Here is a 13,556-nt window from a genome sequence, read left to right as displayed (position 1 = left end):
CACCATATATTCTTAATACCTTCCACAGAGCATCTCTATCAACTCTATCATATGCCTTCTCCAGATCCATAAATGCTACATACAAATCCATGGGTATATATGTATATATGTATATGGCTGTGTATGTATATGTATGTGTACGTTGATATGTATATGAAAATGTATGTATTTGTATGTGTATGCATTTGTGTGTGTATATATGAGTGGATGGGTCTTTCTTCATCTGTTTCCAGGCGCTACCTCACTGACATGGGAAATGGTGATCAAGTACAACAGATGAATAATATATATTGACACGTGTATGGATATGTAAATATACGTGTGTCAGTGGATGTGTCTTTCTTCATCTGGTTCTTGGCACTACTTGCTACTGTGCGAAACGGCAATCAAGTAAAAAAAATAATCTTCAATGTATTAATTACATCATGAGCATGATGCAGTGGACCTGTGGTCTCATCTAGTGGACGTGGCTAACTTCCAGAGTGTGGCAGCAGTTTCACAGAAGGGCATCCTGGGGTAAGAAGGCCATGGTAGGTATAAAATAAAACATTCAGCAAATATTTCAAGTATTCCTTAAAGTCTTTCCCACCAATGTGATGATATTTGGCAAATGAAATACACAAGCCATTCACAATAAGAGCAAGAGAACTTAGGAACAGACAGGTACACAACCACCTTTGACAAGTGGAGGAGGAGTGGAAATTAATGTATACTACCTGTTTATTTTTTTCACAGCCCATGGAGATTTATAACATCCATGCAGAGGAGAATATCGCTCCATAAGGTAAACACTGACACCTGTAGACAAAAGTTTTTTACAGGATACTTGGAAACACTAAAAATATGCTAACAGAGATGTACATGTGTGAACATACATTTTAACAAATACATGGATACAGTAATGATTACATTATATATCTTATATCAATTCTAAAATAACAAGTCAATGCAAAAACTAACTAAATGTATTGCAAATTAACCAAGACGATTTAAGTTTGCTTCATCAAATGTGAGACATCTGACCTGCTGTGGAACAGATTTCATGGATGAGAAAAAAATACACATCTGAACCACAGGATATATGTTACTGTGATAAATAATCAGTGAAAAGAAAGAGACAACTGAAACCACAACTTTTGCATGTCAGAGATGATCTGGCACTTTTCCAGTACAGCTACACCAACATCCTCCCACTCATGGCACAGCTACATAAAAATTATACTATACTCAACCAACATCATCACATTTACTCTGTATGGGATCTTTCTTCAAATCTGATTGCTGTCTCCCACATTACATTTGTGAAGAAGCACCAAGAACAGATGAAGAAGGCCACTTCCATTCTCATGCTCGGTACATGCCTTCACCCTCTCAATCAATACTTCCCATTTAATTTCCCAGGAATACTCAACAAACTTATGCCTCTGTCGTTTTAACACTCATCTTTATCTCCTTTGCCTTTGTACAATGGAACTATAAGTGCAATCCATCAATCCTCAGGCACTTCACCACGGTCCATACATACACTGAATATCCTTAACAACCAATCACCAACACAGTCACTACCTTTTCTAATAAACTCCACTGCAATACCATCCAAACCTGCTGCATTGCCGGATTTCATTTTCTGCAAAGCTTTCACTACCTCTCTCTCTTCACCAAACCATTCTCTTTGACCCTCCCACTTTGCAAACCACCCAGCCAAAACACCCTATATCTGCCACTCTATCATGAAACACATTCAACAAACCTTCAAAATACTTACTCCATCTCCTTCTCACTTTATCACTTCCTGTTATCACCTCCCGACTTGCCCCCTTCACTGATGTTCCCATTTGTTCTTGTCTTATGCATCTTTGATTTCTCCCAAAAATTTAATGATACTCTCTCAGTCCAACTCTCATTTGCCCCCTTTTTCATCTCTTGCACCTTTCACTTGACCTCTTGCCACATTCTTTTATACTTCTCCCAGTCACCTACACTACTTCCCTGCAAGTATCGTCCTAACACCTCTTTTTCTCTTTCACTGTATCCACATATATATACATTTATCATTATACTTTGTTGCTGTCTCCCGCGAGGTAGTGCAAGGAAACAGACAAAAAATGGCCCAACCCGCCCACATACACATGTATATACATACACAACCACACTTGCACACATACATACCAATACATTTCAATGTATACATACATATACATACACAGACAAATACATACAAACACAAGTACATTTTAATACTTGCTGCCCTCAACCATTCCCATCACCACCCAGACACACATGAAATGGCACCCCCCTACCCCCGCACGCACGTGGGGTAGCTCTAAGAAAAGACAACAAAAGCTGCATTCGCTCACACTCAGTCTCTAGCTGTCATGTGCAATGCAACCGACACCACAGCTCCCTTTCCACATCTAGGCCCCACAAAACTTTCCATGGTTTACCCCAGTCACTTCACATGCCCTAGTTCAATCCATTGACAGCATGTCGACTCCGGTATACCACATCGTTCCAATTCACTCTATTCCTTGCACGCCTTTCCCCCTCCTGTATGTTCAAGCTTCACTTAAAATCTTTTTCACTCCATCCTTCCACCTCCAATTTGGTCTCCCACTTCTCCTCGTTCCCTCCACCTCTGACACATATATCCTCTTTGTCAATCTTTCCTCACTCATTCTCTAGATGCGACCAAAACATTTCAATACACCCTCTTCTGCTTTCTAAACCACACTCTTTATTACCACACATCTCTCTTACCATTTCATTACTTACTCAATCAAACCACCTCACACCATATACTGTCCTCAAACATCTCATTTCCAACACATCCACCCTCCTTCGCACAACCCTATCCACAGCCCACGCCTCGCAACCATATAACATTGTTGGAACCACTATCCCTTCAAACATACCCATTTTTGCTCTCCAAGAAAATGTTCTCATCTTCTATACATTCTTCAACGCTCCCAGAACCTTCGCCCCCTCCTCCACCCTGTGACTCATTTTCACTTCCATGGTTCAATCCACTGCCAAATCCACTCCCAGATATCTAAAACACTTCACTTCCTCCAATTTTTCTCCATTCAAATTTACCTCCCAGTTCACTTGTCCCTCAACCCTTCTGAACCTAATAACCTTGCATTATTCACATTTACTCTCAGCTTTCTTCTTTCACACACTTTACCAAACTCAGTCACCAACTTCTGCAGTTTCTCACCTGAATCAGCCACCAACTTCTGCAGTTTCTCACCCGAATCAGCCACCAACGCTGTATCATCAACAAACAACAAATGACTCACTTCCCAAGCCCTCTCATTCACAACAGACAGCATACTTGCCCCTCTTTCCAAAACTTTTGCATTCACCTCCCTAACAACCCCATCCATAAACAAATTAACCATCCATAAACAAATTAAACAACCAAGGAGACATTACGTACCCCTGCCACATACCGACATTCACTGGGAACCAATCACTTTCCTCTCTTCCTACTTGTACACATGCATTACATCCTCAATAAAGACTTTTCACTGCTTCTAGCAACTTACCTCCATACGATATACTCTTAATACCTTCCACAGAGCATCTATCAACTCTATCATATGCCTTCCCAGATCCATAAATGCTACATACAAAGCCATCTGTTTTTCTAAGCATCCCCCCCCCCTTGCATGCATGCGAGGTAACACTAGGAAAAGACAACAAAGGCCACATTTGCTCACACTCAGTCTCTAGTTGTCATGTATAATGGACCGAAACCACAGCTCCCTTTCCACATCCAGGCCCCACAAAACTTTCCATGGTTTACTCCAGATGCTTCATATGCTCTGGTTCAATCCATTGACAGCATATCGACCCCGGTATACCACATCGTTCGAATTCACTCTATTCCTTGCACGCCTTTCACCCTCCTGCATGTTCATCCCTGGGGATAGGGCAGAAAGAATACTTCCCACGTATTTAGATGAATTCAGGTTTAGTGATTTCAATAGTAAAGTTGCATCACATCAGATTAATAATTTTACAGATGAAATTATGAACTCAACCTAATCTAATATGAACCAACTAACTGTGAACTCAACCTAATCTAAACCAATCATGACTTCAACCTAGTCTAATATACACCAACTCAGCTGTTATACTCTGCATGAAAAAATAATTTTTTCAAAGTCCCAAATAACTGTTTTTAAGAACCTCAATAACCATAATATTTCTTCTATGGTATAGATTTATTACCTACTTTCCTTCCATTGCTTTATATGCAGATATGACATCCACCTACAACATAATGGAGCTGCTGCAGTCATTATGATGCTTATTTGTCTTTATTCACATGAAAGAAAGAAGTATCTTATTCTTTACATGAAAATTAAACCCATCAGATCAAATTACATTGAGCTGGGTTAATCATCTTAATGAGATAGGATAAAGATCCATACAGACAATTTCCTTATTCTACATAGGAAATTATTTTATAAGAGAAAAAGCTGGAAATCTTCAGAACTACGATAAATTTTCCATCAAAGAATAAGTCAATGTATCCACATGTTAAGTAGTTAAAAGATATACAAATACTAAGCTTAACTAATCCTCAAATCGAGGAGCAAAAGGAAAGTATACATTTATCATTACACTAAAAAGAGAAAGAGTTTCTCACCTGTACCATATCCTAATTGTTTCATGCATGGAGATGGGGGAATCATGATCTTACGAGGACCTGTGTCCTTCCCATGCTGCAAACTTGAGGTGGTCCTTACTTTTACTGGTGTCCTGAATTCAGCCATTTTCATCTGTAAATATACTTTTCTTAATGTGGTGTTTGTGATTATACAAAAACTGGTTATTTCCTCATTCACTTAAAGGCAGTAAAAAAAAAGTTTTAAGATAAAATGATGATTCTTTCAATATATTTTCTTTGAAAAAAAATTTCTTGTAATGATGAAAGGTATATAGCAGACTTCCATCAGCAAATCCAACCATTTCATGTTCTCTATGCCTGGATTGATATATACTGTGTGTGTGTGTTTCTTACAACTGTCAACCAGCATATGGACTAGTTGACAGAGGTGCATCCAACAGTATTTTAACTACAGTTAACCATGACACTGCACTTCATATACATTATAAGAATGTACCTAAAACACAAACATATAATCTATACTATATCATTGGAATTAGAATATTTCAAGAGGAAAAGAACTGAGAGCAGCACTAATTTCAAAAGAAAGCTGGAAAGATGGCTTAAGGAAATGGCAGATCAACCAAGATTCATAGTTATTGAGAATGTGTGACTGCAGAAGACAACATATGTAGTTTGGACCAAGCACTAGCCCCTCCTCAGGCAAAATCTCTTCCAATATACAGTACTCAAAGGTTAGCAGGGGAATGCCAAGTTAGTTACTTTTCATACATAAGTTACATGTTAATTAACTTACACAAACAATAATTTAACAACGTAACCCAAACCAGTGGAAATGTATAAACATTTACAGCACTGTACACAGTATAAGATCCCCAGCCTAGAATGTGGATATCACTAGGTCTTATCTCTACATTTCTCAGGCTGGCCACTGTATACTTTCTGCTGAAAATATAGGACTATCTTCAACTGTTGCAGTAGTACATCCATATATCTTAACAAGATGAATTGTACATAAAATTCTCCCTTAATTACATGCCTTTAACTAAAACTTTTCCATACATTCATGTAGGGTAAATTGTTGGTTTAAAAAAATTCTCATTCATCGTCATACATTCATTATATATGAAAGGTATGTTTTAGGCGCAAAATCTTTAATAAAATGCCACTAAGCAGATCAATGTTGTGTATTTTGCTTGGTGGTAAATATGGCAAACAGGTGGGACTCAGCTTATACAGAACTCACTAGTAATGTACATAAAGGTACTCAAAAAATAAATACATAGACAGTCTGCCAAGCACATATGTCTAACACTTCCCTCATGTATAAATGAATTGTGAACTTACAAGAAACTGAATGACAATGTTAGAGACATATCAGGTAATGCACATTACTTGTAATCATTACTAACCTGTATGAGAACTGCAGTGTGCAATTTAACAAAACATATCTTTAACCCTTTTCCCCTAAAGAAAATGAACATAGGTGATGAAAGGGGTAAAAATAATACTCTTGCTAGCCGGATGCATAGGACATAAGGTTACAACAAAGACAATATAATCTGCCATTCTTTGGACAAGCCTTGGTCTTGAATTTCTAACTGCTTTGTGATTGAGAGCATGTGGAATAAAGGACCCTTAATTCTCCAATGCAAGCTCCTGTTCTGAAATCAATGATTCCTCTGTACTAAGTTCAGCCAGTTCTCTGTCCCTAGTAAAATGCCCATCCTTGTACTATGTATACTTCTTAACATCTTTTTTAATAAATTTCTTGTTCAAATGTAAGCTATATTCTCTGGCTGCTCTAACCTTACATCTCTTGAAGAACTGTTCTTAGTTTACATTGCTGATCTCTTTAGATAAATTTAAAGATTGCGATCAAGATACTCCTCTCTCTTTCAAGGTAGCCAAATCTAAAGCCTTTCCTTGTAACTTGGTTCTCTTAATTCTAGTACAGACCTTGTTGCCCTCCTCTGGACCTTCTCTACTGGCTATGTGTGCTTCCTAAGGTGTGGAATTACCTATTTGTGGTGTACATACGTGACCTGATAACAACTTTCACGTATTTAAAAGATGTATGCATTGAGCAACAAGAGGATATAACATGATAATAATCAAGACGTTTGAAAATATCATATTCATTTATCATACTTACTAGCTGTTTCCTGCATCAGCGAGGAAGCACTAGGAAACAGACAAAGAATGGCCCATCCACTCATACACACACACAAGTAAGTTTGTAAGTTTGAATGGAGAAAAACTGGAGGAAGTAAAGTGTTTTAGATATCTGGGAGTGGATCTGGCAGCAGATGGAACCATGGAAGCAGAAGTGAATCATAGGGTGGGGGAGGGGGCGAAAATCCTCGGAGCCTTGAAGAATGTGTGGAAGTCGAGAACATTATCTCGGAAAGCAAAAATGGGTATGTTTGAAGGAATAGTGGTTCCAACAATGTTGTATGGCTGCGAGGCGTGGGCTATGGATAGAGTTGTGCGCAGGAGGATGGATGTGCTGGAAATGAGATGTTTGAGGACAATGTGTGGTGTGAGGTGGTTTGATCGAGTAAGTAACGTAAGGGTAAGAGAGATGTGTGGAAATAAAAAGAGCGTGGTTGAGAGAGCAGAAGAGGGTGTTTTGAAGTGGTTTGGGCACATGGAGAGAATGAGTGAGGAAAGATTGACCAAGAGGATATATGTGTCGGAGGTGGAGGGAACGAGGAGAAGAGGGAGACCAAATTGGAGGTGGAAAGATGGAGTGAAAAAGATTTTGTGTGATCGGGGCCTGAACATGCAGGAGGGTGAAAGGAGGGCAAGGAATAGAGTGAATTGGAGCGATGTGGTATACCGGGGTTGACATGCTGTCAGTGGATTGAATCAAGGCATGTGAAGCGTCTGGGGTAAACCATGGAAAGCTGTGTAGGTATGTATATTTGCGTGTGTGGACGTATGTATATACATGTGTATGGGGGGGGGCATTTCTTTCGTCTGTTTCCTTGCGCTACCTCGCAAACGCGGGAGACAGCGACAAAGTATAATAAATAAATAAAAATAATATATATATATATATATTATTTTTATTTATCTATTATACTTTGTCGCTGTCTCCCGCGTTTGCGAGGTAGCGCAAAAAAAAAAAAAATATATATATATATATATATGTATACATTGAGATGTATAGGTATGTATATGTGCGTGTGTGGACATGTATGTATATACATGTGTATGTGGGTGGGTTGGGCCATTCTTTCATCTGTTTCCTTGCGCTACCTCGCTAATGCGGGAGACAGCGACAAAGTATAATAATAATAAAAAAAAAATAATAAGGGAAGGAGTAGCACTACTCCTGAAACAGGAGTGGTGGGAGTATGTAATAGAGTGTAAGAAAGTAAACTCTAGATTGATATGGGTAAAACTGAAAGTGGATGGAGAGAGATGGGTGATTATTGGTGCATATGCACATGGGCATGAGAAGAAAGATCATGAGAAGCAAGTGTTTTGGGAGCAGCTGAATGAGTGCATTGGTAGTTTTGATGCATGAGACCGGGTTATAGTGATGGGTGATTCGAATGCAAAGGTGAGTAATGTGGCAGTTGAGGGAATAATTGGTGTACATGGGGTGTTCAGTGTTGTAAATGGAAATGGTGAAGAATTTCTAGATTTATGTGCTGAAAAAGGGCTGGTGATTGGGAATACCTGGTTTAAAAAGAGAGATATATATAAGTTTACATATGTAAGTAGGAGAGATGGCCAGAGAGCTTTATTGGATTACATGTTAATTGATAGGCGCACGAAAGAGAGACTTTTGGATGCTAATGTGCTGAGAGGTGCAAATGGAGGGATGTCTGATCATTATCTTGTGGAGGCAAAGGTGAAGATTTGTAGAGGTTTTCAGAAAAGAAGAATGTTGGGGTGAAGAGAGTGGTGAGAGTAAGTGAGCTTGGGAAGGAGACTTGTGTGAGGAAGTACCAGGAGAGAATGAGTACAGAATGGAAAAAGGTGAGAACAAAGGAGGTAAGGGGAGTGGGGGAGGAATGGGATGTATTTAGGGAAGCAGTGATGGCTTGTGCAAAAGATGCTTGTGGCAGGTGGTATTGTGGTAGGTGGGCAGATTAGAAAGGGTAATGAGTAGTGGGATGAAGAAGTAAGATTGTTAGTGAAAGGGAAGAGAGAGGCATTTGGACGATTTTTGCAGGGAAATAATGCAAATGAGTGGGAGATGTATAAAAGAAAGAGGCAGGAGGTCAAGAGAAAGGTGCAAGAGGTGAAAAAGAGGGCAAATGAGAGTTGGGGTGAGAGAATATCATTAAACTTTTGGGAGAATAAAAAGATGTTTTGGAAGGAGGTAAATAAAGTGCGTAAGACAAGGGAATCAATGGGAACTTCAGTGAAGGGGGTTAATGGGGAGGTGATAACAAGTAGTGGTGATGTGAGGAGATGGAGTGAGTATTGTGAAGGTTTGTTGAATGTGTTTGATGACAGAGTGGCAGATTTAGGGTGTTTTGGTCGAGGTGGTGTGCAAAGTGAGAGGGCTAGGGAAAATGATTTGGTAAACAGAGAAGAGGTAGTAAAAGCTTGCGGAAGATGAAAGCCGGCAAGGCAGCGGGTTTGGATGGTATTGCAGTGGAATTTATTAAAAATGGGGGTGACTGTATTGTTGACTGGTTGGTAAGGTTATTCAAATTATGTATGACTCATGGTGAGGTGCCTGAGGATTGGAGGAATGCTTGCATTGTGCCATTGTACAAAGGCAAAGGGGATAAAAGTGAGTGCTCAAATTACAGAGGTATAAGTTTGTTGAGTATTCCTGAGAAATTATATGGGAGGGTATTGAGTGAGAGGGTGAAGACATGTACAGAGCATCAGATTGAGGAAGAGCAGTGTGGTTTCAGAAGTGGTAGAGGATGTGTGGATCAGGTGTTTGCTTTGAAGAATGTATGTGAGAAATACTTAGAAAAGCAAATGGATTTGTATGTAGCATTTATGGATCTGGAGAAGGCATATGATAGAGTTGATAGAGATGCTCTGTGGAAGGTATTAGGAATATATGGTGTGGAAGGCAAGTTGTTAGAAGCAGTGACAAGTTTGTATTGAGGATGTAAGGCTTGTGTACGTGTAGGAAGAGAGGAAAGTGATTGGTTCTCAGTGAATGTTGGTTTGCGGCAGGGGTGTGTGATGACTCCATGATTGTTTAATTTGTTTACAGATTGAGTTGTTAGGGAGGTGAATGCAAGAGTTTTGGAAAGAGGGGCAAGTATGCAGTCTGTTGTGGATGAGAGAGCTTGGGAAGTGAGTCAGTTGTTGTTCGCTGATGATACAGCGCTGGTGGCTGATTCGTGAGAAACTGCAGAAGCTGGTAACTGTGTTTAGTAAAGTGTGTGAAAGAAGAAAGTTAAGAGTAAATGTGAATAAGAGCAAGGTTATTAGGTACAGTAGGGTTAAGGGACAAGTCAATTGGGAGGTAAGCTTGAATAGAGAAAAACTGGAGGAAGTGAAGTGTTTTAGATATCTGGGAGTGATTTGCCAGCACATGGAACCATGGAAGCGGAAGTGATTCAGAGGGTGGGGGAGGAGGAGAAAGTTCTGGGAGCATTGAAGAATGTGTGGAAGTCGAGAACATTATCTCGGAAAGCAAAAATGGGTATATTTGAAGGAATAGTGGTTCCAACAATGTTTTATGGTTGCGAGGCGTGTGCTATGGATAAAGTTGTGCGCAGGAGGGTGGATGTGCTGGAAATGTGATGTGAGGTGGTTTGATCGAGTAAGGAATAATAGGGCAAGAGAGATGTGTGGTAATAAAAAGAGTGTGGTTGAGAGAGCAGAAGAGGGTGTTTTGAAATGGTTTGGTCACATGGAGAGAATAAGTGAGGAAAGATTGACCAAGAGGGTATATGTGTCAGAGGTGGATTGAACGAGGAGAAGTGGGAGACCAAATTGGAGGCGCAAAGATGGAGTGAAAAAGATTTTGAGTGGTCGGGACCTAAACATGCAGGAAGGTGAAAGGCGGGCAAGGAATAGAGTGAATTGGATCGATGTGGTATACCGGGGTCGACGTGCTGTCAATGGATTGAATCAGGGGCCTGGATATATATATATATTTTTTATTTATTTATTTTGCTTTGTCGCTGTCTCCCATGTTAGCGAGGTGGCACAAGGAAACAGATGAAAGAATGGCCCAACCAACCCACATACACATGTATATACATACACATCCACACACAGCACATATACATACCTATACATCTATATATATATATATATCCTAGCCTGAGCTACCAACCCCTAAGGCTGTGGACCAACTGCCGCAACCAGGATTCAAACCTGTGCATTCAATCCTGGGCAACCTGCAAATCCATCACAGTAAATATAACAAAATCGTATTCATCTCCTGCTGAATGTGGTGGTATTGTCTGTTTGTTGACTCCCAAAAGCACATTTGTGGTGCATTTTAATGAGCATGACTGGTATATTTTGACTATGACATTACAAATTCTGACTAGAATACTAAAAAATAAGATTAACCTCGACTACCAGAGAAGTCTGGTGAAGTGTTCATAGGTTCTGTTGATTTTTTACGTGTATTACCTAATTTTACTTAAATCAATCTCATATTTTCCAAGATATATTCGTCACCTTATTCAGTATCGCTTAATGAGATAGAATGTTCCAAATTCTGCTCCACAGATTTTTCTGTAATCACAATGAATTATATAAAGCACCTAAAACATTGGTAACCATTTTCCAAAATCTAGCTTTGATGGAGAGCTAAACTGATAAATTATCAATAAAACCTTTCAGTAATAATTTCAGTACACTGTATAACATGGCATTGTAAAGCACACATAAATATAATTTTCTTTGTATAACCAAATAATGAGTAAAATTGAGACAGGAAAAGGCTGTATAAAGTAAAATACCATGAGCAATTGAGTGCAGAATGGCAAAAGGTGAGAGTAAATGATGCTAGGGGAATGGTAGAGGAATAGGAAGTATTTAAGGAAGCAGCACTGGCATGTGCAAAAGCAGTATGTGGCATGTGGAAAGTGGAAGGTGGGCACATGAAAAAGTAATGAGAGGTAACTAAAGTTACTAGAAAAAGAGAAAAGAGAGGCATATAGGCAGTACCTACAGGAAAGAAGTACATGTAATTTGGGATATAAAAGAAAAAATGGCAGGTAGGACAAAAGTACAGAGGCTGTAAAAGACAGCAAATGAGAGCTGTGAATCAGCAAACTTCATGGTAAACATGATGTTTTGGAAGAAAGTTAATGGTTTGTGGTTTGAGGATGACAAGATAACGAATGGGAACATCAGTGAAGAGCAAATGGGGAAAAGTGGTAACAGGCAGTAATAAGGTGAAGAAAAGGTGGAGTGAGTACTTTGAAGAATTGTTGGTGTTTGATGATAGATTGGCATATGTAAGGTGTTTATGTTGGGGAGGTATGTAAAGTGAGAGTAATGGAGAGTGGTTTGAAGAGAAAAGAGGTGGTGAAAGACTTGCATAACATGAAATGTGGCAAGGCTGGAGTGGTTGGAATTGCAGTTGAATTTCTTTAGAAAGGAGGTGTCTGTGCTGTTGATAAGATTTTCAGTGTATGTATGGATCAAGATGGGGGTGCCTATGGATCAGTGAAATACATGAATAATGCCACTGTATAAAAGCAAGGTGGACAAAGGTAAGCATTCAAATTACAGAGGTATCAGTTTGTTGAGTGCACCTGGTAAATTGCATGGAAGAGTGGTGACTGAGAGGGTAAGGGCTAGCACAGATCCTCAGCATGAGAAACCATGTGGTTCCAGGAATAGTAGAGGATATACAAACCAAGTGTTTGCTTTGAAGAATGTGTGTGAAAAATAGAGAAATAAAAGGATTTGTATTTGGCATATATGGATCTGGAGAAAGCACAAGATAGGGTTGATAAAATGTTTTGTGGAAGGTGTTAAGAATATGTTGTGTGAGAGGAAAGCTGCGGCATTTTCATCATGAAAGTAAGACATGTATATAAATAGGGACAGAGGAAGGTGAATGGTTCTAGAAGGTAGGTCTACATCAGGGGTCTGTCATTCACCATGGCTGCTTATCTTATCGATGGATGGGTTGGTGAGGGAGGTAAATGCAAGGATCTTGGAGAGCGAGGCAAGTATGCAATCTGTGGGGTGAGGAGGCAAGTTACTGAGTCATGTGTTACTTGCTGAAGACATAGCACTGGTGGCAGGTTTAAGAGAGAAACTGCAGAAATTGGTATGTTAGTGTGGGAATGTGTGTGAAAGGAGAAAGGCAAGAGTAAATGTGAATAAAAACAAGGTTATTAAGTTAAGCTATGCAGGGGAACAGGGTAGTAGAAGGCGTGTGTTTGAATGGAGTAAACTTTTAGATACCTGGGAGCAGACATGGCAGCAAATGGAAACATAGAATAGGAGGTGAGTCATATGGTTGATGGGGGGGAGGGGGTTCCTAAGAGCACTAAGGAATGTGTGGAAGATGAGGTCACTATCTGAAAGGGCAAAAATGGGTATTTATGCAGGTGTAGAATTCCTCACAATGTTTGGATGTGAGGCATGTATAGAAGAGGGTAAATGTACTGAAAATTAATGTTTGAGGACAATTTGTAGTATAACAGGCTTGATTACATAATGATAGTGTAAGAGAAAGGTATGGTAATAAGGAGAGAATGATAGAGAGCTAAAGAGCGTGTGCCAAAATGGTTTGACTTATGGAAAGAATGAGTAGAAGTTACAAAAAAGAATGTAAGTCAGAAGTGAAGGGAACAAGGACAAGGAAGAAACCAAACTGAAGATGGAAATATGGAGTGAAAAACATTTTGAGGGTTTGGAGCCAGAACATGAAGGAAAGAGAAAAGTATGTGCTGGATAGAGTGACATGGATATAACATACAAGGGGCGAAGTCCCGCCAACAGACTG

At 39.5% G+C, this 13,556-nt stretch overlaps 1 protein-coding gene across 6 annotated transcripts in view; it reads right to left on the bottom strand.

Moving 5' to 3' along the window:
* Window positions 1-13,556, bottom strand: part of LOC139761926 (lymphokine-activated killer T-cell-originated protein kinase) — a 39,886-nt gene that overhangs the window by 25,641 nt on the left and 689 nt on the right. For 3 of the 6 annotated variants that reach the window (XR_011715644.1, XR_011715645.1, XM_071686582.1), the window contains exons 1-2: window positions 4,658-4,787; window positions 717-798 (exon numbers count right to left, since the gene is read on the bottom strand). Coding sequence is in view for 4 of the 6 variants with exons in the window: in XM_071686582.1 (XP_071542683.1) it covers window positions 717-798; window positions 4,658-4,784 (209 nt within the window). In the remaining 2 variants the exon portion in view is untranslated. Of the gene's footprint in view, window positions 1-716; window positions 799-4,657; window positions 4,791-13,556 lie in introns of those variants that run through there. The other 3 variants (XM_071686584.1, XM_071686583.1, XM_071686585.1) reach the window with 1 other exon arrangement.

The sequence above is a fragment of the Panulirus ornatus genome, chromosome 42 (genome assembly GCF_036320965.1).
Source record: "Panulirus ornatus isolate Po-2019 chromosome 42, ASM3632096v1, whole genome shotgun sequence".
NCBI lineage: Eukaryota > Metazoa > Arthropoda > Malacostraca > Decapoda > Palinuridae > Panulirus > Panulirus ornatus.
The sequence above is the reverse complement of the archived record's forward strand: the minus strand, read 5'-3'. Positions and strand labels throughout refer to the sequence as shown.